Here is a 26,698-nt window from a genome sequence, read left to right as displayed (position 1 = left end):
AAATATAAATCAGGCAAGATACAATCCTAATAGTCAATTACATATTTAATAAAAACAATGATTTATCTCCAAACTGTAAGGTGTAACCACTGTTGGAGAAACTACCTTGGAATAAATGGCTCCACAGCAGGGTTATAGGGAGAGGTTACAAATAAAACTCATTCATGGAGTCATTCATAATCAAGTTACTGTAGCAAAGAAGTTCCAGTCAAACATACCCAATGTGCTATAGAAGACTGTCAGTGTGATTTAGTTCATAAATAAGAGACTCTTCAATTTGGTAGAATCTTTACAGTATTTTTAAAGAGATGGAGGGTGACTACGAAAATCTTTAGTCCTACTCTAAGGCTCACTGGTTATCACATGCAAAATTACCTGTAAGAGTTATACTTAAAAAAAAAAAAAGAGGGACTTGCCTGGTGGCTCACTGGTTAAAAACCCACCTGCCACTGCAGGGGACACAGGTTCGATCCCTGGTCTGGGAAGATCCCACATGCCACAGAGCAACTAAGTCCAAGAGCCACAACTACTGGGCCCACGTGCTGCAACTACTGAAGCCCATGCACCTAGAACCCGTGTTCTGCAATGAGAAGTCACTGCAATGTGAAGCCTGCTACCGCAACGAAGAGTAGCCCCTGCTCACTGCAACTAGAGAAAGCCTGCGCACAGGAACGAAGACCCAATGCAGCCAAAAAAAAAAAAAAGAAGTTCCAAATCTCTGACCTCTCTGTGATGATAAGTGGCCATCAGTAGTGAGCCTCCAGATACTTTCAAAATAATAAATGCACTTAATCTGTCATTTAGGAAAAGGTGATTGTAAAATGAGTGAGAAAATAACCAGTTTTTGAAAGATACTAATGCTGTGAAGAGAACATTTTGGGTTTTGGGGGCGGATTTTTTGCTTTTGCTTTTTTTAACATCTTTATTGGAGTAAAATTGCTTTACAATGGTGTGTTAGTTTCTGCTTTATAACAAAGTGAATCAGTTATACATATACATATGTTCCCATATCTCTTCCCTCTTGCATCTCCCTCCCTCCCACACTCCCTATCCCACCCCTCTAGGTGGTCACAAACCACCTAGCTGATCTCCCTGTGCTATGCGGCTGCTTCCCACTAGCTATCTATTTTACGTTTGGTAGTGTATATATGTCCATGCCACTCTCTCACTTTCTCAAAGCTTACCCTGCCCCCTTCCCATATCCTCAAGTCCAGACTCTAGTAGGTCTGTGTCTTTATTCCCGTCTTACCCCTAAGTTCTTCATGACCTTTTCTTTTTTTCTTAGATTCCATATATATGTGTTAGCATACAGCATTTGTTTTTCTTTTTCTGACTTACTTCACTCTGTATGAAAGACTCTAGGTCCATCCACCTCACTACAAATCTCTCAATTTCGTTTCTTTTTTGGCTGTGTAATATTCCATTGTATATATATGCCACATCTTCTTTATCCATTCATCTGTTGATGGACACTTAGGTTGCTTCCATGTCCTGGCTATTGTAAATAGAGCTGCAATGAATATTTTGGAACATGACTCTTCTTGAATTATGGTTTTCTCAGGGTGTATGCCCAGTAGTGGGATTGCTGGGTCATATGGTAGTTCTATTTTAGTTTTTTAAGGAACCTCCACACTGTTCTCCATAGTGGCTGTATCAATTTATATGCCCACCAACAGTGCAAGAGTGTTCCCTTTTCTCCACACCCTCTCCAGCATTTACTGTTTGCAGATTTTCTGATGATGGCCATTCTGACCGGTGTGAGGTGATACCTCAATGTAGTTTTGATATGCATTTCTCTAATGATTAGTGATGTTGAGAATTCTTTCATGTGTCTGTTGACAATCTGTATATCTTCTTTGGAGAAATGTCTATTTAGCTCGTCTGCCCATTTGTGGATTAGGTTGTTTGTTTTTTTGTCATTGAGCTGCATGAGCTGCTTGTAAATCTTGGAGATTAATCCTTTGTCAGTTGCTTCATTTGCAAATATTTTCTCCCATTCTGAGGGTTACCTTTTCGTCTTGTTTATGGTTTCCTTTACTGTGCAAAAGCTTTGAAGTTTCATTAGGTCCCATTTGTTTATTTTTGTTTTTATTTCCATTTTCCTAGGAGGTGAATCAAAAAGGATCTTGCTGTGATTTCTGTCATAGAGTGTTCTGCCTATGTTTTCCTATAAGAGTTTGATAGTGTCTGGCCTTACATTTAGGTCTTTAATCCATTTTGAGTTTATTTTTGTGTATGGTGTTAGGAAATTTTCTAATTTCATACTTTTACATGTACCTATCCAGTTTTCCCAGCACCACTTATTGAAGAGGCTGTCTTTTCTCCACTGTATATTCTTGCCTCCTTTATCAAAGATAAGGTGACCGTATGTACGTGGGTTTATCTCTGGGCTTTCTATCCTGTTCCATTGATCTATCTTTCTGTTTTTGTGCCAGTACCATACTGTCTTGATTACTGTAGCTTTGTAGGATAGTCTGAAGTCAGGGAGCCTGATTCCTCCAGCTCCATTTTTCGTTCTCAAGATTGCTTTGGCTATTTGGGGTCTTTCGTGTTTCCATACAAATTGTGAATTTTTTTGTTCTAGTTTTGTGAAAAATGCCAGTGGTAGTTTGATAGGGATTGCATTGAATCTGTAGATTACTTTGGGTAGTAGAGTCATTTTCACAATGTTGATTCCTCCAATCCAAGAACATGGTATATCTCTCCATCTATTTGTGTCATCTTTAACTTATTTCATCAGTGTCTTATAATTTTCTGCATACAGGTCTTTTGTCTACTTAGTTTATTCCTAGATATTTTATTATTTTTGTTGCAATGGGAAATGGGAAATGTAGAGTATCATGTCATCTGCAAACAGTGACAGCTTTACTTCTTTTTTTCCAAATTGGATTCCTTTTATTTCCCTTTCTTCTCTGATTGCTGTGGCTAAAACATCCAAAACTATGTTGAATAAGAGTGCTGAGAGTGGGCAACCTTGTCTTTTTCCTGATCTTACTGGAAATGGTTTCAGTTTTTCATCATTGAGGACAATGTTGGCTGTGGGTTTGTCATATATGGCCTTTATTATGGTGAGGAAAGTTTACTCTAGGCCTACTTTCTGCAGGGTTTTTATCATAAATGGGTGTTGAATTTTGTCAAAAACTTTCTCTGCATCTATTGAGATGATCATATGGTTTTTCTCCTTCAATTTGTTAATATGGTGTATCACGTTGATTGATTAGCGTATATTGAAGAATCCTTGCATTCCTGGAATAAACCCCACTTGATCATGGTGTATGATCCTTTTAATGTGCTGTTGGATTCTGTTTGCTTGTATTTTTTTGAAGATTTTTGCATCTATGTTCATCAGTGATATTGGCCTATAGTTTTCTTTCTTTGTGACATCTTTGTCTGGTTTTGGTATCGGGGTGATGGTGGCCTCGTAGAATGAGTTTGGGAGTGTTCCTCCCTCTGCCATATTTTGGAAGAGTTTGAGGATAGGTGTTAGCTCTTTTCTAAATGTTTGATAGAATTCGCCTGTGAAGCCATCTGGTCCTGGGCTTTTGTTGTTGGAAGATTTTTAATCACAGTTTCAATTTCAGTGCTTGTGATTGGTCTGTTCATATTTTCTATTTCTTCCTGGTTCAGTCTCAGCAGGTGCTGTCTACAAGAGACCCACTTCAGACGTAGGGACACATACAGACTGAAAGTAAGGGGATGGAAAAAGATATTCTATGCAAATGGAAATCAAAAGAAAGCCGGAGTAGCAATTCTCATGTCAGACAAAATAGACTTTAAAATAAAGACTATTACAAGAGACAAAGAATGACACTACATAATGATCAAGGGATCGATCCAAGAAGAAGATATAACAATTGTAAATATTTATGCACCCACATAGGAGCACCTCAATACATAAGGCAAATGCTAACAGCCATAATAGGGGACTTTAACACCCCACTTTCACCAATGGACAGATCATCCAAAATGAAAATAAATAAAATAAATAAATAAGGAAACACAAGCTTTAAATGAAACATTAAACAAGATGGACTGAATTGATATTTATAGGACATTCCTTCCAAAAACAACAGAATAGACATTTTTCTCAAGTGCTCATGGAATATTCTCCAGGATAGATCATATCTTGGGTCACAAATCAAGCCTTGGTAAATTTAAGAAAATTGAAATTGTATCAAGTATCTTTTCCGACCACAATGCTATGAGACTAGATATCAATTACAGGAAAAGATCTGTAAAAAATACAAACACATGGAGGTTAAACAATACACTACTTAATAACCAAGTGATCACTGAAGAAATCAAAGAGGAAATCAAAAAATAACTAGAAACAAATGACAATGGAGACGCAACGAACCAAAACCTATGGGATGCAGCAATAGCAGTTCTAAGAGGTAAGTTTATAGCAATACAGTTCTACCTTAAGAAACAGGAAACATCTCAAATAAACAACCTAACCTTGCACCTAAAGCAATTAGAGAAAGAAGAACAAAAAGCCCCCAAAGTTAGCAGAAGGAAAGAAATCATAAAAATCAGATCAGAAATAAATGAAAAAGAAGTGAAGGAAATGATAGCAAAGATCAATAAAACTAAAAGCTGGTTCTTTGAGCAGATAAACAAAATTGATAAACTGCTAGCCAGACTCATCAAGAAAAAAAAGGGAGAAGACTCAAATCAATAGAATTAGAAATGAAAAAGGAGAAGAAACAACTGACACTGCAGAAATACAAAGGATCATGAGAGATTACTACAAGCAACTCTATGCCATGAAAATGGACAACCTGCAAGAAATGGACAAATTCTTTGAAATGCACAACCTGCTGAGACTGAACCAGGGAGAAATAGAAAATATGAACAGACCAGTCACAAGCACTGAGATTGAAACTGTGATTAAATATCTTCCAACAGACAAAAGCCCAGGACCAGGTGGCTTCACAGGTGAATTCTATCAAACATTTAGAAAAGAGCTAACACCTATCCTTCTCAAACTCTTCCAAAATATAGCAGAGGGAGGAACACTCCCAAACTCATTCTACGAGGCCACCATCACCCTGATACCAAAACCAGACAAAGATGTCACAAAGAAAGAAAACTACAGGCCAATATCACTGATGAACATAGATGCAAAAAATCCTCAACAAAATACTAGCAAACAGAATCCAACAGCACATTAAAAGATCATACACCATGATCAAGTGGGGTTTATTCCAGGAATGCAAGGATTCTTCAATATACGCTAATCAATCAACGTGATACACCATATTAACAAATTGTAAGAGAAAAACTATATGATCATCTTAATAGATGCAGAAAAAGCTTTCGACAAAATTCAACACCCATTTATGATAAAAACACTGCAGAAAGTAGGCATAGAGGGAACTTTCCTCAACATAATAAAGGCCATATGTGACAAACCCACAGCCAAGGTTGTCCTTAATGGTGAAAAACTGAAACCATTTCCACTAAGATCAAGAAAAGGACAAGGTTGCCCACTCTCAGCACTCTTATTCAACATAGTTTGGGAAGTTTTAGCCACAGCAATCAGAGAAGAAAAAGAAATAAAAGGAATCCAAATCAGAAAAGAAGAAGTAAAGCTGTCACTGTTTGCAGATGACATGATACTCTACACAGAGAATCCTAAAGATGCTGCCAGAAAACTACGAAAGCTCATCAGTGAATTTGTTAAAGTAGCAGGATACAAAGTTAATGCACAGAAACCTCTGGCATTCCTATACACTAATGATGAAAAATGAAAGTGAAATTAAGAAAACACTCCCATTTACCATTGTAACAGAAAGAATAAAATATCTCGGAATAAACCTACCAAAAAGACCTGTATGCAGAAAATTATAAGACACTGATGAAGAGAACATTTTGAAACAATTTTTTGGAAATGTTTCCATTGCCACAGTGTTGCCAGTAATGATACTGCCTATTAAAGCAATATTATCTGCTCACCTTTAAAACCTGGAAACAGAATTTTGCTGTGTTAAAGCATCCAAATTAAGAGTGATAGTGTATTTTAAACCCACTCATTAAAAATATTAAAGAGCAACATATCCTGATCAATTTGCATATGTGAATGATTGACATCAGCAAAGATGGAAATTAGCAGCCTTGTTTCAACAAAAACCTTCACAAACAGGTAGACGGCATTAAAATATGAATAGTGTGATTTAGTAAACACGGCCAACAGTGTGCTTCCTCCACTGGGGTTTGTATAACTGAGCAACAACCTCCCTTCTTGAAACAAACCAAACTTTTCACATATATTTATTTTTAATTTAGGTTTATGTAAGTTTTGCAATGTATATATTGTAATATATTACAAATAAATAATTGTAAATATGTTAGGGGGTAGGTACTCAAAATATTTTAAGGATTGGGTGTGCCACATTTTAGTTTGGAGATCACTGGTCTGGAGTTGTGTTTCTCAAACGAGGGAACCATGTTAGGAAAGGTTACTTAAAATGAAGATGCCTGGGCCCTAACCTGGACCTGCTGAATAGGAAGGATTCTCTGGGACTAGGCCCAGGCTTGTATATCTTCAGCAAGTTCCCTCCCAATTCTGATGAACACCAGAATTTGAGAACCATTTTTCTAGAAAATAAAGCCCAGTTCCTTAGGTGGACATTCAGAGTCCCACTGTGTCCCTCGTCTGCTTGCTGTTCTGGTCCCCATCAGCCCCACACATGGAAATGCTGTAGCCTCAGAAACTGCCTCTTTGTCCATTTCCATGGCTCAGCCTGGCACCCAGCATGAGGCAGATGTCCAAGAAGTGTTGACCCAACTCCTACCAGCAAGGTGCCAGGCTCTGATTCTTCTCTGCATTTTGCACATGCAGTTGCCTGAACTTTTTTTTTTTTTTAATTTTATTTATTTTTGGCTGTGTTAGGTTTTTGTTGCTGCATGTGAGCTTCCTCTAGTTGTGGTGAGTGGGGGCTACGCTTCGTTGCGGTGTGTGGGCTTCTCATTGCTGTGGCTTCTCTTGTTGCGGAACACGGGCTCTAGGCACATGGGCTTCAGTAGTTGCAGCACGCAGGCTCAGTAGTTGTGGCACATGGGCTTAGTTGCTCCATGACATGTGGGATCTTCCCAGACCAGGGATCAAACCCATGTCCCCTGCATTGGCAGGTGGATTCTTAACCACTGCACCACCAGGGAAGTCCCTGAACTTTTCTTTTTGAAATTTCTTTTCCCTGTTCCTCCCATCAAATTCTTATTGATCCTTCATTCTATGTTTAAATGTTGTGTACTCTGTTACTCACCACTCCTATGTCCTTGTGGTATGACTTACCACATTTTATTATATTTATTTACTTATACATTTCCCTCTTTTAATTACAAGCTCCATGAGTATTTGACACTGTCTCTTTTCTTTTTTTTTTTTTTTTTGGTCATACTTCAGGTAACATTTATTGATTGCTTGTTTTGTTTTTTGGTTTTCTGAAATTTATTTTTATTAAGATAACATTGATTTATAACATTATATGTTTCATATGTACAACATTATATTTCTACTCCTGTATACCCTACAGTGTGCTCACCACCAAAAATTTAGTTTCTATCCATCACCATACAGTTGATCCCCTTTACCCATTTTGCCACCCCTGCCCCACCCCTACCCCTCTAGTAACTACTACTTTGATCTCTGTTATCTAGGTGTTTGTTTTGGTTTGGTTTGGTTTGTTCATTTATTTTGTCTTTTGTTTTTTTATTAGTTCTTTGTATTCCACACATGAGTGAAATCATATGGTGTTTATCTTTCTCTGTCTGACTTATTTAACTTAACATAATACCCTCAAAGTCCATCCATGTGGCCACAAATGGCAAGATTTCATTCTATTTTGTGGCTAATATTCCATTGTGAATATATATGTATATATTCATATACATATACATACCACATCTTCTTTATCTGTTCATTTATCGATGGACACTTTGGTTGTTTCCATATCTTGGCAATAAATAATGCCACAGTGAACATAAAGGTGTATATATCTTTTCAAATTAGTGTTCTCGTATTCTATGGATAAATACCCAGAAATGAAATTGCTGGGTTCTATGGTAGTTCTATTCTTAATTTTTTGAGGAATCTCCGTATTTTTTTCCATGGTGGCTACACTGGTTTGCATTCCTACCAACAGCGTATGAGGGTTCCCTTTTCTCCACAACCTCACCAATACTTGTTATTTCTTGTATTTTTTATAATAGCCAATCTAACAGGCATGAGATGATTTTAACCTTGTAGTTTTGATTTGCATTTCCCTAATAATTAGTGATGTTGAACATCTTTTCATGTACCTGTTGGCCACCTGTATGCCTTTGGGAAAATGTCTATTCAGCTCCTCTGCCCGGTTTTTAATTGGGTTGTTTGTTTTTTGTTGTTGTTGAGTTGTATGAGCTCTTTATATATTTTGGATATTAATGCCTTATTGGATATACCATTTGCAAACATCTTCTCCCATTCAGTAGGTTGTCTGTTCATTTTGTTGATTGTTTCCTTTGTTGTGCAGAAGCTTCTCAGTTTTATGTTATCCAATTTTTAAATGTTTGCTTTTTTTTCCCTTGCCTGAGGAGATTTATCTAGAAAGATATTGCTAAGACCAATGTCTTAGCAATGTTAGCAAACATAGGCATACTGCCTATGTTTTCTTCTAGTAGTTTATGGTTTTAGGTATGGTTAAGACTTACATTCAAGTCTTTAATCCATTTTGAGTTGTTTTTTGTGTATGGTGTGAGATGGTGATCTCGTTTCATTTTTTGCCTGTAGCAGTCCAGTTTTTCCAGCACCATTTATTGAAGAGACTATTCTTTCTCCATTGTATGTACTTTGCACCTTTGTCATAAATTAATTGTCCATAACCGCATGGGTTTTTCTGCCAATACCATGCTGTTTTGATTACTATGGCTTTGTGATTTAGTTTAAAATCAGGGTGGGTGATACCTCCAGCTTTGTTTTTTCATTTGTTTGTTTGTTTTGTTTCATTTCATTTTGTTTTGTTTTGTTTTCCCCCTTAGGATTGCTTTTGCTATTCAGAGTCTTTTGTGGTTTCATACAGACTTTAGAATTTTTTATTCTATTTCTGTGAAAAATATCTTTGGGATTGCTTATAATCTGTAGATTTCTTTAAGTAAAATGGACATTTTAACAATGTTAATTCTTCCAGTTCATGAGCATGGAATATCTTTCCATTTATTTGTGTCTTCTCCAATTTCTTTCAACAGCGTCATCTAGTTTTCAGTGTACAAAAAACTATCTCATTCTTGTGTGCACCATTCCCCACCCAGCCACCTTCTCCACTCCTCCTTCCCTGCCCTGCCTCAGCCTCTGGAACATCATTAGTTTTGGGGATATGCAAAAGCAGCTGGAGGATGAACCAACCTGGAAGAAAATAGTAGAGGGAATTTAAGATCTTTTGATACTCTTAAAGTCCAGTTAAAATAGAGAAGCAGAGTTTCATTCTTAATTCTGAATAGAAATATTTAGATGCCTAGGACTAAACTGAGACTTCACTGTCTTTTGGTTGTAGGCTGTGTCTTTAGATTTTATTTTGAAAATATTAACTTTAGAGACTCTGATTCTTAGACAAGTAATCTTTTAAATATGTTCCTTAGAATTATAGTACCTACAACTCTCAACATGATAAATACTATTTTAAGGTAGTGATTTTCTAAATCCTAGAACTATTAACTCCGTATAATGTTTTTCAGTTTTATTGTGTGATTTTTATATAATAATCTCCTGTAATACATTGGTTTTTTAATGAACATATTCTCTCTTATCCTGGTGTTAAGGATAGCACATTTTTAGCTAATGAAAGACTAGTACTGACATGTTAAAAGACTTACCCCAAATTATATATGAGTGCAGTTAAGCCCAAGCTTCCTCTCTTCCTCTGTTCTTGAATGCAGAAATCTACTCCTCAGACATGAGATACCCTGATGCACCCCCAAGGCTGGGATTGTTCCATTAAACCACATACAATTCCTATTACCTTTTCTCTGTCCATCTGTATCCCCTTCCCTACTCCCCAGCTCGATCTCTTGTTTTCTATTTTGAATGACCCAGCTGAGGCCTGCCATTGGCATTGCCAACCTTGTCTAGCCCAGAGTACAAAGTTTTCTGGCCCCAATGGATATCATGGTTGGAGGTCTTCCCCCAAAATATTTTTAAATTGAAGTATAGTTGATTTACAATGTTGTGCCAAAATATTTTTTAATAAGAGTGAGTCTATGTAGATTAGCTGTAGATTTTGGTGATTTCCATGGCTCACTAGGAATTTTCTCATGGTTTCTCTTAAGGGTCAAGAGGATAGCACAGAAAAGTACCTTTATATCTGATTTTTATGTCTGATAATCTGAAGATTGTGTTGTCCGTATAGACAGCTTTTTCAGGTTCAAGAAGTAAACTGAAATTTTAGATGTCACCAGATTCATGGATGTTTCTCACATCATCATCATAGTAATAATAATAATAATTTGTTGAGCACTTCAGTTTGCCAGGTACCTTATAGAGATTCCCTCTTTCCATCCTCACAAAAGCCCTATGAACTGGAGGCTGATACTCTCCCATCACACAGAAGTAGTACATGTGGCCCAGAAGGATGAAGTGTCTTTTCCAGGGTCACACATTTATACAGTAGCAGAGCCAGAGTGTAGCCCCAGGTGGTCTAGCTCCTGAGATTTTGCGTTAACTTCTGCATCTCATATCAAAACCCCATTTTCAGTTTTTAGAAATGAGTTAGCAATTTGAAAATTATTTTTAAAAATACAGAGGATGTTGTTTCAAAGGGTCCCTAGAGCATCTTGATCCACTTGAATTTGCAATGTGTCCTACATTTCTGGATGCTTTTTCAAATGCTTACTGTACTTTAATTTGCAGGCCCAAGAAGCTAATATTAAAAGCTTTCAAACAATATTGGTTCGTCTTTAAAGACACGTCTATAGCCTACTTTAAAAATAAGGAACTTGAACAAGGAGAACCAGTAGAAAAACTAAATCTTAGAGGTAAGAGGGTCCAATATCTTGGTATGGCTTGTCATGGCCCAGCAAGCGGATGAAAGCCAAGACTCCCACCAGTGAAGCAGCTTCACTCCCAGAGGAACCTCTTATGTCACAGGTTGTCAGTGACCGCCTGCCTGCAGCTCCTCCTCCCTGTGAAACATGGACCTGAAATGCAAACCAGTGAATGGTTATTTGTGTTATGCTGTCCCTTCTTTCCCAGTGTGTCCAACTCTCTGAAGTGGTGGTAATTGGTGTCATAAACATAGTACATTAGACATTGTTGGATCCTGAAAAACACTCTGAATTCCAAAACAATTATGTGTAATTCAGTATCACTTTTGTGCCTGATTTCTGAAAGTGGCCGTGAGTGTACTGGTAACTCCATTAACTAAAAATTTAATTAACTAGTGCACTCAATTCCCTTATCATTGTGACAATCAGAGGATTCCCTCTGCTTTAATTCATTTCAAAGCTTATATTCAATAACTGATTATATGAGTTAGAATAGCCAAATCAACCTGAAAAATGAATTCAACTGATGATTATTTAAGAAATCCATAAAAGAAATATTTTTATTTATCCATGTTATGTTCATAACTTATCTAGTTATCCTTTAATTAATGTTATCAGCCTGCTCCTCAGTTTTTCAGAAGAGAACCAAATCTGAGGAGCTTATGTTCAAAGTCTTTATTTTAGATGCACATCTGATATTTGTCTAAGAGATCTCTCAGAACTCAGTTCTGTCCTTGCCTTTTATCACTCAGGCTGTGAAGTTGTGCCAGATGTAAATGTAGCAGGGAGAAAATTTGGAATCAAGTTACTAATCCCGGTTGCTGATGGTATGAATGAAGTATATCTGAGATGTGACCACGTAAGTAAAACCACAGAAATGGTAAGTCACTTCACCTTTATTAAGCCTCAGGACAAACCATCTCAGGTGTTTTCTCAAATGAGGGCACTCATCAGTCAGCTATTGCTTTGTAACAAACAATCACAAAAATCACACAGACACATATGAATAAACGTTCTGCAGGTGGGCTGGGGATTGAGTGATCCAGGCTGAGGGCATCTGGGCAGATCTGCTTCAAGCCATCCACCTGGCTCGGCTGGTTCCTTATCGCAGGCTGAGCTCATGGGATTTATTCTGGGTCCCAGGCTGCCTGGGGAGGAGGCTCTTCTCATAGTGATGGCAGAAGTGCCAGAGGGGAACTGGGAACATGTGAGACCTCCTAAATCTTAAGCTTGCAGTCAATCGGTAGGTACACTGTCATTTCCACCCATGCTCCATTGACTAAAGCACATCCATGGCCAGGCCCAAAGTCAAGATATGGGAAATTACACTCTAGCTCTGGTGGGAGGGACTGTAAAATTACATGGCAAGAGGTGTGGATGCTAGGAGGGTGAAGATTGAGGCCAGTGATTCAGTGAACCACACCTACTGTTGCCCTGAAGAATTAATTCAATTCTTCACCTGCATCCCCTCGGCTTCTGGGACCACTCCCCTTTGCTCCCTGAAGTAACAAATGAGCACAGACATTAAAGAACAATAGAAGCCACCACTAACTGGTTCAGCACCACCAATGGACCTGATTCCTGCTATGGGATTAGAATCTTTACTAAGGATAGGCCAGGGGAGGAATAATGTGAGAAGTCAGTTAATGATTTTTCCTCATTTTCTTCTGTCATAGAGATAAGATGTGATATGAAAATGGAAATATGTGTCAAGGAGGCTATCGGGTAGTTTGGGTTTTCACCTGTCTGTGCCCCGTGGAGCTCCTTTTTGTCCTTGGTTCATCTTTTTTTTTTTTTTTAATTTATTTGGTTGCATCAGGTCTTAGTTGCGGCAGGTGGGCTCCTTAGTTGCAGCTCATCTGCTTCTTAGTTACAACACACGGTCTCCTTACCTGTGGCTCGCAGGCTCCTTAGTTGTGGCATGCAAACTCTTAGTTGCAGCATGCATGTGGGATCTAGTTCCCTGACCAGGGTTCGAACCCAGGACCCTGCATTGGGAGCATGGAGTTTTATCCACTGCACCACCAGGGAAGTCCCTCCTCTGTTCATCTTTAAATGCAAAGTTCTCCACATGAAATTTCTTAAAGTTGACATTCATATTCTCTAGCCCCGTGGTATCTAGAAATTCAACACAGGACTCAAAAGCTCTCATTGGACTTTAAATTACGTGGTTAACAGTCAATCTGAATGTGTGCCACTTCATATCTTTCCTTGCTGGGAAGGTGACGGTTTTGTATCATAGAGATGAAAGTCCAGGTCCTGCTCTGTTCCCAGCATGGCTGCTTTGCATTTGAACTTACTTCTCAGCTCTCTGGTGTTTGCTGCAGGAGAGTCAGTATGCCCAGTGGATGGCTGCCTGCATCTTGGCATCAAAGGGCAAAACCATGGCGGACAGCTCCTACCAGCCAGAGGTCCTTAACATCCTTTCATTTCTGAGGATGAAAAACCGGAACTCAGCATCTCAGGTGGCTTCCGGTCTTGAAAACATGGATATGAACCCAGAATGTTTTGTGTCACCTAGGTGTGCAAAAAAGCACAAGTCTAAACAGGTACTGCTAATCTGGTTGGGGTGATTGTCTGCAGCAAATTCTGTATTTTCTGAAATAAAATAAATAATTTAAATGACTGAGATCATCATCATGAAAAATCAGCTGATAGGGAAATTTGACTATGAACTGGGTATTAGATGATATTAAGAAATTATTGTGAATTTTGTTAGCAGTGACTATACTGCTAACTGAACATGGCAATATTCTCAGAATAAACCTAATTTAAAAATAATGATTTAGTCCCCACAAATTAAAATTTTAAGTTATGCTTCCATAAGAGTGGGGTTGAAAGTTACACAGATAAACTGATTCAAGTAGAACCATTGTCCTTGGAGACCACAGACCCCAGAAAGAACTCAGGACTCTTCATCTACATAAGGCTTAGATATTTATGTGTTGGTCCATCTTCCTGTTTCTCCACAGTGATTTGCATGTATTATAGAAAGAGAGAGAGAGAGTGAATGAATGAATGGGAGGAATTGTCTTTGTGGAGCTGTAGTTGGGCCTTGCATTCATTCTTCTCGTTGGGGACCCGGGGCCAACGGGATGATTGCTGTAGAGAGTCAGTGCCTGCTAAGGAGAATTTGACATCTCCCACTTCTGCTTAGCTGGCAGCCCGCATCCTGGAAGCCCATCAGAACGTGGCCCAGATGCCCCTGGTCGAAGCCAAGCTGCAGTTCATTCAGGCATGGCAGTCTCTACCTGAATTCGGCCTCACCTACTACCTTGTCAGGTGATTACAATGCTCACTTGCCTCTCTCACTTTCTGTTCAATTTTAAGTGGTTTCATGGAGCCCAGTTTATTCTCATTTGGTCTAGAATGTAGAACTCTTTCTTTTTTTTTTTTTAATTTTAGAATACTGTCCTTTCACAAATGGCCCAAACACTTTTGGCTGCTCATGACAATCTTCCATACCTCTGTTCACAGTGCCTACCAGATCTCTCTGCTTCTCCTGGGTCCCCTAAGTTTTCAACTTAGCAGCAAGAGTGATCCTTTTAAGATCTCAGTCAAACCACGTCAGGCCTCTGCTCACCACCACTGAAGGCATTGTGTCATACTCAGAGTAAGAGCCAAATCCTTACAGTGGCCCTACAAGACCTTAGTGCTGGAATTTCACATCCTCTCCCCTCCTTCACTGTGCCCAGCCACACTGGCCTCCTAGCAGGGCCTTGAGCCTGAGGGAAAAAAAAGACTCTGGCTTTCACACTGGCTGTGCCCTCTGCCTAAGATACTTTTTCCCCAGATATCCACATGGCTCACTCCCTCACAGACATTAGTTCTTTGATCAAATCTCCCTTCTCACTGATACCTTCCCTCTCGATTTAAAATTGTAACAACCTCATTGCCAGTATTCCCTGTCCCACTTCTGTGCCTTATCCTCCTTTATGACCTTATCTGGCATGTATATTTCACTTATTCATGACCCTCTCCCCCAACTAGAACACAAGCTGCATGAGGTCAGGAATCTTCTGTCTGTTTAGGTCACTGCTGTATTCCCAGTGCCTAGAAAGGTACCTAGCATACACAGTTCGTGCTAATTCGAATTAACTGACTTGACTGCCTCTTATTTTGCTTTCTTTTGATGTTAGTTTCACTTAAATAATGTCTGCAGGACAGCCTACTCTCCAGCCTTCATATTCTATCCTAATGAAAATGCCCTTCTATAGAAAGTTAATCCCTCATTGTCTGTTCTTCAGAAATGATTTGAAATGTTGGTATTCTCTTTAAGAAGTTGTATGTGAATGAACATCATGTTACAGGAAGCAGTTTCATATTTTAATTATTTTTTTTTCAGATTTAAAGGAAGCAAGAAAGATGACATCCTGGGAGTTTCATATAATAGGTTGATTAGAATCGATGCAGCCACTGGGATTCCAATTACAACATGGAGATTTACAAATATGAAACAGTGGAATGTAAACTGGGAAATCCGGCAGGTAAAGTGAAAGTTTTTGGTACATTCAGCATTGAGCCTATAAATGTGTGTTCCCTCAGAACTGCAGCTTATTTTGATTTTAAGAAGGTGTTATTATACTTAGAACTCAGAAACCACAAGCATGTGGTAGTTGTCTGCTAAAATAATCACATGCAGTTCTGAGCAGTTTCCTAGCAAGCACAGACCAAATGCTTTTGAATTAACACAAGTTGGCTTAGTCTCCATACAGACAGACTCTAAAATTGCTGAGCAGTTTGATTAATTTCTTTCAACTCAGTGTATGATTATGTAAGATTTAGGCTGACCATTACTTAGCTGAAACTACCTGAGATGTAAATATCATACAAAATAAATACAAAACAGGCGTCATCTGACTGGCTGCCAAGAGATGTAACTGGTTGAGAACTCAGAGGCTCAACTGCCCACCTGGAGAGCATTCCAGTCCCAAAGGGGAAAAGTATCAGAGAAGCCAGCGAGGTACACAGGGGTCATGGAGGAAACTTAGCCTCTGAGTTCAGGAGCCCTGAGCCCCCATCGTCCCCGCCCTAGGAACCAGGTCAGGCCATGCCTGCATCACAGGACGTGCTAGACCAAGTCAGACACACCTGATGTCCTGATGATTTAAAACATTCTGCTGTTGCTGATATAGGATCTTTATCGCATTCCTTTGGCATTCCCATTTTTCCAGTATAAAGCTGTCAATGTAGAGCGAGGATAAGTGACTCACATTTTTCTTTTTTTAAGAACCATGGATTCCTCTCAGCAGGGCTGTTGACCATCTGGACTCATTTGCAGAACAATGTTCTGAGATTAGATGGCCTCTAAGGCAGTGACTCGAAAACCTTGTACCCCCAAGGTCGTGTAAATCCGACTCTGGGAAATGCAAATCAAAACTACAAAAAATGAGGCACCACCTCACACCAGTCAGAATGGCCATCGTTAAAAACTCTATAAATAACAAATGCAGGAGAGGATGTGGAGAAAAGGGAACCCTCCTACACTGTTAGTGGGAATGTAAGTTGGTACAGCCACTATGGAAAACAGTATGGAGGTTCCTCAGAAAACTAAAAATAGAATTACCATATGATCCAGTATCATATGATTACCATATGATCATTACCATATGATCCAGCAATCCCACTCCTGGGAATATATCCTGACAAAACTCTTAATTCAAAAAGATATATGCACCCCTATGTTCATAGCAGCACTATTCACAATAGTCAAGACATGGAAACAACCTAAATGTCCATCAACAGATGAATGGACAAAGAAGATGTGGTACATAGGTACAAAGGAATACTACTCAGCTATAAAAAAAAAGAACAAAATAATGCCTTTTGCAGCAACATGGATGCAGCCTGAGATTATCATACTAAGTGAAATAAGTCAGAAAGAGAAAAACAGGGCTTCCCTGGTGGTGCAGTGGTTGAGAGTCCGCCTGCCGGTGCACAGGACACGGGTTTGTGCCCCGGTCCGGGAAGATCCCACATGCGGCGGAGTGGCTGGGCCCGTGAGCCATGGCCGCTGAGTCTGCATGTCCGGAGTCTGTGCTCCGCAACGGGAGAGGCCACAACAGTGAGAGGCCCATGTACCGCAAAAAAAAAAGAAAGAGAAAAACAAATACCATATGATATCACTTGTATGTGGAATCTAAAATATGACACAAATGAACCTATCTACAAAACAGAAACAGACTCACGAACATAGAGAACAGACTGGTGGTTGCCAAGGGGGAGAGGATTGGGGGAGGGATGGAGTGGGAAGTTGGGGTTACAGATGTAAGCTTTTAAATATAGAATGGATAAACAAGGTCCTACTGTATAGGTTATAGAGAACTATATTCAATATCTTATGGTAAACAATAATGGAAAAGAATATTTTAAAAAGAATGTATATGTGTATAACTGAATCACTTTGCTGTACAGCAGAAGTTAACACAACATTGTAAATCAACTACAATTTAAAAAAAAAATGATCCAACTGTGCACCTTAAATAGGTCTGTTTATTATACATCGGTTATACCTCAATAACACAGTTTGGAAAAAAAAATCTGACTCTGGGAATTACTGAGATCAGTGATTCTTTTTTTGTTTGTTTGTTTTTAAAATAACATTTATTTTTTAAAAGTTAACATGTGCATAATAGGAAACCGAAAAACACAAGAAGCAAAAAGCAAAGTCATCCATAATCATAAGCAGTTTACCGTTTGATGTGTCCTTCTAGGTCTCATTTGTGTATCTATACAACTAAGCATCCATTTTCATATAAGTAAGATCATACAGTTATGTACTGTGCTTTTTCAGACATCAGGAATATTCACCATTTCAACGTCCCAAAGCTATTTGAGTATTTTGATAACCAAGAATACACTACACCAACTCAATCTACAAGGAAAAAAATGTAATCCTGCCTTGCTTGGCAACAAAAATTTCATAAAAGACAAAAATGGCAACAGGCCTCTAGATAAAGATATTGGAAGAGTTATGATTAAAATACCACATTTCCTTAATGTTCCATTAAAAATGAGACAGAAAGCAAAATATAAATACAAACACATCCACATACATGCCTCCCTTTATACTTCCTTCTGCCCCTCTGCTGCTAACCTAATGAGCTAGTCCTGACGTACATTTCTCAGAGACGGTTTAACAATTCCATATCCAAGATGCTGCTTTGTTTTATCAGTTGTAACAAAGATATTTACCAATTGGTTAATTCATTAGCTCTACTTTTTATCATACATTGTCACCTCAGGATATCTAAAAGCTTAGATGTTGCAAAATAAAGAATGAGCCTTGCAAAAGACTTTTGCTGGTGTGTACTATTGAACATTTCAACTTATCCATTGCTCTATATGTTACATGCCTTTGGTTTAACTTTACTGTATATATTATGTACATACTGGACAAATGGGTCCTAATTTTATAATATCTAGTCTCTAGATATTAAAGGGGTTGCCAATGTATGACAAAAGTAGAGTTGGTAAACTAACACATTTTGTACACTTTTGTGTTAAAATTCATTGAAAGGCCGTCTTTTGAAAAGGACCTTTGGAAATGAAATTGTAAATCACATCTAAGTGACACATGTGCCTGTACTCACCCACTGTTGGATGATGGAAAGAAGTAATTGGGAGAAATGAAGCGTTCTAGACTAGAATGTTTCTGTGTAGATCAGTGATTCTTAAAGGTCCCCAGCTGATTCCACTGGGCAGCCAAGGTGGAGAACGGGTGAAGCTTCAGTTTCTTCCAGTGTTAGAGTTTATGACTTCCAGCTGGGAAGGAGTGAGGGCCGTGGCTGTAGGAAAATTCACATGAGCCTTTTTCTCTCCACTAAAAAATCTGCAAAGCACTCTGCCCCTCCACACAGGGAGTGCTTAGACAGTTCTTTCATCTAAACAAGAGCCAGACAGGAAATATCTTTTGTGTTGAGCGTTAGAATGTTTTGCCAGGTGTGCAGCAAAGCTGACACCACAAGAGGGCGCCCAGAGAGCAGAGACGTTTTCTGTAAGCTTTGATGCAAGCAGTGGGTTATGCAGGGTTTGGGGAAACCCATCTGTCAGCACCTCAGGAGTCCTCAGCTCTGGGACCATCTCCAGCCAAGCGGCTTCTTTCTCATTCGTCTTTGTCAGAGCTTAAGTATACCTGTGCCTTCCTCTTCCAGGTGGCGATCGAATTTGACCAGAACGTCTCCATCGCATTCACCTGCCTGAGCGCGGATTGCAAAGTCGTGCATGAGTACATCGGGGGCTACATTTTCCTGTCCACCCGCTCCAAGGACCAGAATGAAACTCTCGACGAGGACCTGTTCCACAAGTTGACCGGTGGCCAGGAGTGAACAAAGCAGGCCTGCTGGACCTACACAGAGGGCAGTCCTACCCGGACGTTGGGTCAACAGCCTGCACCATGTGTACATTCCAGGCTGACAGCATATATTCACCACTGGACACCCAGACCCTCGCCTCATTTCCAGCACCCTGCCTAGCACATCCCTCTCCTCACTCTGCCCTCTGCTACCCGCTGTGGAAGGGGCCTCAGTTAACCTCTTCTGTAATGCGGGGCGGGAGAGAGGACACTGCTCGGCATTACTCCAAGGCTCCACCTGTAGCTATGACCTGCAGAACCTGCAAGTGCATGGCTAGAAGCTGTCCGTGTGCTTATCTGCTTTTTTGCTAAGTCAAAGGAAAGACAGGTTAAAAGCACATGTAGCAAGGACAAATCTTATTCCCCAAACTCAGGTATGAAAAGAAATGTCTTTCCTTAACAGAAGTGCCTTTAACTACCATCTTGTGAAAATGGCAGAGGCAGCCCCCGCATACACTTTTGTCCCATAGGTCAAAGTCTGGGGGTGAAGGTCTGGGGAAAGGTGGAGTTACCTGGTACCAGTTGGTGACAAGGGGTCAGAGTAGTGGCCCTCAGTGTCATCAGTCCCGAGTGACATCTGCCAAGGTGACCATTGACCCATCTGGTCTTGGACATCGGTTACTGCCCCACCTGCAAGTCCCATTCCATTCCTGGGGAGCCTTCAACCACAATTAAAGGGGATCCCTTAAGTCCTTCTAAAGACACAGTGACACAAGGGTTCAGGGAAACCCATTTCTCAAACCCACTCCATGTCTCAACAGCTTCTTCTCTGGGTTGAGGCTCAGGAAGATGGGCTTAGTTCTCTCTTCATAAAAACCACCTCCCAGCATCAAGGTTTCCAGTGAGGTCTCCATCCCAACCAGTCAGGGAGAGAAGAACAGGACACAGGGCAGCCCCGTACCCAAAGACCACCAACTTAAGGGCTCTCAGCTTCCCCAGGGGCTTCTGTCTACTTAGGGCCTTTGGCTGGTCTGTGGGGTAGGGAAGCCTTGCTTTTATCACTACCCAGTGTTCTGGATTTGTGTCTGTTTATATGACTCACAGCCTTTCCCCTGAAGGCCTTTGGCTTTGTAAATCAAAAGCAGATAATGGACTCCTTTTTTTCTCTACTTTTTGCTCTGTTGTCTCTGCCTTGAGACATGAATGTGGGCCAGTTAACAGCTGCCTCAATTGTCATTTTCTGTTTTGGTTCATCAGTGTTGGGAGGATTGAGTTTTAAGAAGGTAAAAGGCAGTACTGGGGTTAGAGGGAAATATCAGATGTATTTTAGTATGTTTTTATAAATATTCTCCTGTCACACAAAGGATGTGGGTTGCAAGGGTAAGGCTGAGACTCTGTTTCCATTTTGAAGTTCTTTTAGGATGCAAACCTCAGGGGGCCTGGCTGGATTTCAGATGCCCAAAAACATTGGCTGTTGCTTTATTTTCTAACAAAACTGTTTGAGAAGAGAGATCTCTGCAATTCTGGGGGCCACCTCGAGACAGCCTTGGCTGGGGACCCTTGGGCCCTGAGCCAGAAGCTGTCACTGGAAATTCCTCTTTCAGCCTCTCCTTAGAGGTGAATGTTATTGAAGAATCTTCAGGCAACTGAACTTCTGAGGCCTAGCTTAAAGCCTGGATGTGGCTTGGGCACTTGGAAAATCTGGTCCATGTCAAAAAGAACTGAGTTTGAAACGTTTTGTACAGAAACCAGTGCCAAGTGAACTGCATTGAACTTGGTGGTCATTTCTCCATAGTCCTGGGCTCCATTATTTTAGAGCCTAGCTGGGCCCGACATTAAAGTAATGCTCCTTGATGTCACAGTTTCCCTGTCTGCTGTCAAACGCAGCTCTGCCTAATTTACCAAAGCTAAACCTTTGGTTCAACCTTCTGCCTTAGCTTTTCCTGGCTGTCTGACATTTCCATGAAAACACTCAGAAGAGCTGACCAGTTTAACCAGACTTTCAGGGGAGCATTTCTTCCACAACTCCACAGTCACATCCCAGAGGAATAAACAAGCATGGCAGGAAAACCTTAAACACTGCTATTCCAAAGAGCAACTTAAGGACTTTTTTTTACATTGGGTGCAAAGGTCACCTGACTTCCTATGATGAAATTTGAAATGAATGTGTGCCTTTCAACCCTGTTTGATTTCTTATCTACAGTACATGGGGAATTCTGCATTTTTTTGTCTGTTATTTTATATGACTTTTTAAATTAAATGGTTTATATGGATTTGAATATGGTCTAGTTGTGTCCTCTCCAGTCTGTTGCCTCTAAAAAGGCGAATATTTTCTCCATTATGAAAAAGGAGTACAACTTTCAGGTTTAACATTTGCTTTTCCTCACAATTCCAATATCTGAGCTATTCTCTGCAGTGAGATTGACTTAGAAACCTCACTTAACCATTGGTTTCAACTCTTTTCTCATTGACTGTCACTAGATTTCCTGACATATCGTGAGCTCTTTTTATCCGGGTCCACCTTTTAGAAAAAGCACGATAGAGCAAAAAAGTAGCCAGAGGCAGAGGGACATCAGAGGGCCTCTGATTTGATGACCCAATGTCACGGGCACATCTGATTTAGTGATAGATGGTCCATAAGGGTTAGGAATGTGTAGTGTTTAGATATCCCTTCATGCAATTCTTTTTTTTTTAATTTAACTACAGTTGATTTACAATATTGTATTAGCTTCAGGTGTACAGATTCTTATCCATTATCAGTTATTACAAGACATTGAATATAGTTCCACGTGCTATATAACCCTTTGTGCAATTCTCACATCAACCCACAGGGAGCAGAAACGGCTTGCCTTCTCATTTCACAAAGGAGAAACCAGGCTCCGAAGGTGAAGTAACGTGCCCAAGGTCACACCAAGAGTAAGCAGTGGAACCAAGATTCAGAGCCAGGTCTTAACTCCAGAGACTACTGAGCTTAACCCAGCAAACCCCACCCTTCCATTTCCAGCCCTGCTCAGCCTTGAACTGCCTGCCCCACTCCCAGCCCCAGAGGCCTCTCTGGCAGGCAGGCCTCTCCCGAGCTCAGTGTCCCCATGTCACACACCGGTGGGGGAGGGCCAGGGAAGTCAGAGGATTGGCTGCCCCAGAGGAGCTGGGGAGGTACAGGTGGATCAAAAAGTTCTGGAAGGGACTTCCCTGGTGGCACAGTGGTTAAGAATCTGCCTGACAATGCAGGCGACATGGGTCCAAGCCCTGGTCCGGGAAGATCCCACATGCCGTGGAGCAACCAAGCCCGTGCACCACAACTACTGAGCCTGCGCTTGAGAGCCCATGAGCCACAACTACTGAGCCCATGTGCCACAACTACTGAAGCCCACGTGCCTAGAGCCCGTGCTCTGCAACGAAGAGTAGCGCCCACTTGCCACAACTAGCGAAAGCCCATGTGCAGCAATGAAGACCCAACGCAGCCAAAAATAAATAAATTAATTTTTAAAAAAAAAGGTCTGGGAGTCAGAGAAGTGAGTATTTTGATTCTGGGCAAGTTTCATTTTCAGTCCCATGGTAGAAAAATAAACAAATGAGACTTTCATTTCAAAACTCGTCTTTGAGTTCTAGGCACTTGAAGCCAAGACATCCTGCAATATTCGTTTTCTGAAATCGCTAAAAAAAAAAAATGTAATTCACTTGTAAGTAAAGACTTCTTTTTCACTTCAGTACATTCAGCAAAGAGTAAAATAGAAAGGGAGGCCCCCTTCCACACCTCCAACCTCCCTGAGAGATTCTGCGGTGACAGGAGGAAGGGGAAAAGTCAGGAAAATCATGTGAAATAATGAAATACATATGAACTATATTCTTTCATTTTCCCACACAAACACATGATTTTTATGAAATCACAGGAGATATGATCATGTGAAATAATGCTATATATATGAATTTTTTTCATTATTTTCCCACACAAACATGTGGTTTTCCTGCTTCCTCCTCTCCCCGCCGCCCCACTATCACCCGAGAATCTCTCTGGATGGCAGGGGTAGGAGGGAGCCGCCTCCTGTTCTGTTTCACCCCTTTTTCCCCTTCATGCCCCCTTCCTTCAAGAGCCATTGAACCCTGGAAATCCTGGAAAATCTGAAGGTCAGCACGTGGCCCTTCCTTGTGTTCAAGTTTTCCTGTCCCCTTTCTCAACAGTAGGTACCTTCCTGAAGCCGAGTGGAGTTACTGAGCTCCATCAAAGAGAACAAAACCAGCCTGCACATTCTCCCTCCTCACAAATGCCTGTGCTGCCCTGGAGCTCCCACCGGCCTTGGGGTGATGGGTTCTCAGACTTCTTCAGAGCTGAACACTTTTACTGAGTAAAAGGTCGGATCCCAATGAATTAAGCCACCCTTGAGCCCAGAGCTCCACGGGAGCCACTTCACATAACACCAGATCGGACAATTTAGAAACAGCCTCCGGGAGCCTACCCACATTTGCCCAAACATCCGTGTTGCATGAAGACCCAGTTCCCTCAGAAGAGCCCCTATGAACGCACATAAGCAGAATGGGAATGTGAGGTTTCTCTTCAGGCTCACTAATGCTCCTCACTAACGACTGTTGAAGAGATTTTCAACTAAATGAATTTACTTCCTTCTGACTTGACATGTGACCTTGAAGACCCATAATTCCCCAGCAGGCCTCGGTTTCTCCAGTCGTTACAGAGGAAAAATCCCACAGCCCCTCCTTCTCAGGGGACCCCCACTGATGGTGCTTTCCTGTCCGGGAACCCAGCAGGATGTTGTTTCTCTTCTTGGGCCAGTGAGTTGGGAGGCGGGGCCCCTGGCTGCTCGCTGAGATCCCTGGGATGCAGGAACTGCCCAGGGAAGACACGAAGCCCTTTGTGAGGTGACCCAGGGCCTCAGGGGAGGGGAGGGTCCAAAGCCCAAGCCTGTGTCCTCTGACTCAAAGGATGTGTCATCAGGGTCCTTGATGACCACAAGCAGGGCCCATGACAGGGAAGCAGGGAAGGCAAATGAGGTTCCAGAAGGGAAAAAAATCATGTATATATATCTCCTTGAGAAAAGAGGGGGCGGGGAATGCAACAGAGCCTGGGGGGCCCGGGCTCAACAGTAGGGGTTGGTGATGGGATGGTTGGTTTGAGCCCACCACCTGGCTGGGAAAGGAAGCCCCCACTTGTGCCCACTGTGGCTATTGGGAGAGAACAAGTATGCTCTTGCAGGCAACACAATGGAAAGTGGGGGAGCCAGCTCTGGAATAGTCAGGTATCCCAGGAACCAGTCAGGCTTTGGGATGGAGGTCTGATGAGGGGCTTACAAAGGGGCCCTAGATATCCATGCTACCACTTAACTCCCTGCAATGTTCCCAAAGCACCAATATTGGCAGCCAGGTCAGCCCACAAGACCCAGCATTAAAAACATAGCAGAACCAGTGTTCTTTTCTACGACTTACAAAGCCCACGCACCCAGCTTCAAAATGGAAAGCATCCTCTTCACTATTGAGGGTCAGATACCGAGCATTAAACCCACATAGACTGCAACTTGAGACCTTGCTACTCAAAGTGTGTTGCTTGAATCCACAGCATTGGTCAGAAATGCCGAATCTCACAGGGCCGGGACTAGCAAGTTACCCAGGGCTCAACATTTAAGGAGATCCTACTATCAGGGCCTCCTTACCTCACCCTAGTCCCAGCTCCAAGGCCCACCCCAAACTTCTGAATCAGACTCTGCATTTTAGCAAGACTCTCAGGTGCTATGTGTACAAAATTAAGTTTGAGAAGCTCTGGCCTAAGACACGTGGCATGGATTTGGTGGAGAGGACACAAAACACTGGAGGAATTATGAGCATAAATGCCATAAACTCTGCATGCCAGTGTGTGGGTTGACTAGTGTACCCCAAAACTTCATGTTCACCCAGAACCAGTGAATGTGACCTTAATTGGAAATAGTCTTTGCAGATGTAATCAAGTTAGGATGAGGTGTACTAAATTAGGGTGGACCCTAAATCCAGTGTCCTTATAAGAGAAGAGACACACAGAGACAAAGAGAAAGAAGGCCATGTGATGACAGAGGCAGACATTAGTGCGGCGTAGCTGCAAGCCAAGGAATGATGGCAAGCACCAGAGCAAGGAAGTGTTCTTCCCAAGAACCTTCAGAGAGATCACAGTCCAGCTGACATCTTAATTTTAGATTTTTAGATTCCAGAACTGTGAGAGAACAAATTTCTGTTTGAAGCCACCAGGCCTATGATAATCTTTTATGGCAGTTCAAGGAAAATAACATAGCCAGAATTTTCACATCTTTAAAAATGGGGTTGCTGCTTTCCCCACCATATCACTGGGCTACTGGAAAGAATATAGGACGGAATGACAGCAAAGATGTTTTAAAAACTATAAAATGCAATACAAAGGTAAAGTATCGTTATTTTTAATGAGGACATACTTTCAGTTATAAAAGTATTTACGTACTTATTTTCAAAGAAGTTCACATGATAATTTGGATACTTGCTCCCCTCCCAGTGTGGGTAGTGCATACCTCCTGCCCTATTGTACGGGCTTGGCCATATCACTTCCTTTGGCCAATGGGATGTTAGTGGTTGATGTGAGTAGAGGTCTCCATGTGCTTGTACAATCTGACTGGCCTCTTGCACTCCTGTCACCGGCTGTGAGAACAGGCTCCCTAAGTAATCACCTGGGCCACAGATGCTGCATGAGACACATGTAGCAGGTCAGAACCTAATCCACAAGTTGGACCCAAGCTAGATCAGCTGACCCTCAGACTCTTAGTATGGGAATCAATTCTTGCTATTGAAACTGAGTTTTGGGGTCATTTGTTAAGCAGCATTATTGTGGAATAGCTAACACAGAATAAAGTATCACGAAGAGTAGAAAAAAAATCGATCCTCTATCTATCTATCCACCCTAACGCTATCCAAAGACATACTCTGTTGGCATTTTTGAGTGTCTTTCCAGTCTTTATACTATCCTGTACCCTGGTTTGTTTTTGCTTTTGTTTTTGTTTTTTTATATTTCAATATAGTATCTATTAAGGTATTACAGACTCGTGGAAATTGGTTAATTAATTGATAAGAAATTCATTGGGGGAAAAAAAAGTAGCTATTTGAGTGCTGTCTGAATGCACATTGTGGGGCTATGATCCTGCCCTAAGCTTACAACTTCTGATGTGGAAACATAATGCTTCATCTTTTAAGACATTATCTTTCTTTTTTTTTTCTTTTTTTTCCCACCTTCACCAATTTCTCCCACCTTCCATTCCCCACCTCTGGCAACCACCAATTTGTTCTCTGTTTCTGTGAGTTCAGGTTTTTTAGATCCACATATAAGTGAGATTATACAGTATTAGTCTTTTTCTGTCTGACTTACTTCACTTAGCATAAAAC

At 40.9% G+C, this 26,698-nt stretch overlaps 1 protein-coding gene across 6 annotated transcripts in view; it reads left to right on the top strand.

Annotated features, from left to right (window-relative positions):
* Positions 1-22,690, top strand: part of FERMT1 (FERM domain containing kindlin 1) — a 67,257-nt gene extending 44,567 nt beyond the window's left edge. For 5 of the 6 annotated variants that reach the window (XM_060122700.1, XM_060122701.1, XM_060122698.1 and 2 more), the window contains 6 exons: positions 10,886-11,010; positions 11,772-11,878; positions 13,347-13,568; positions 14,177-14,301; positions 15,365-15,506; positions 19,173-21,596. In XM_060122700.1, coding sequence (XP_059978683.1) covers positions 10,886-11,010; positions 11,772-11,878; positions 13,347-13,568; positions 14,177-14,301; positions 15,365-15,506; positions 19,173-19,346 — 895 coding nt within the window. In that variant the 3' untranslated portion in view covers positions 19,347-21,596. Of the gene's footprint in view, positions 1-10,885; positions 11,011-11,771; positions 11,879-13,346; positions 13,569-14,176; positions 14,302-15,364; positions 15,507-19,172; positions 21,597-22,143 lie in introns of those variants that run through there. The other variant, XR_009535176.1, reaches the window with a different exon arrangement.
* Positions 22,691-26,698: the final 4,008 nt, after the last annotated feature.

The sequence above is a fragment of the Lagenorhynchus albirostris genome, chromosome 15 (genome assembly GCF_949774975.1).
Source record: "Lagenorhynchus albirostris chromosome 15, mLagAlb1.1, whole genome shotgun sequence".
Lineage (NCBI taxonomy): Eukaryota > Metazoa > Chordata > Mammalia > Artiodactyla > Delphinidae > Lagenorhynchus > Lagenorhynchus albirostris.
The sequence above is the reverse complement of the archived record's forward strand: the minus strand, read 5'-3'. Positions and strand labels throughout refer to the sequence as shown.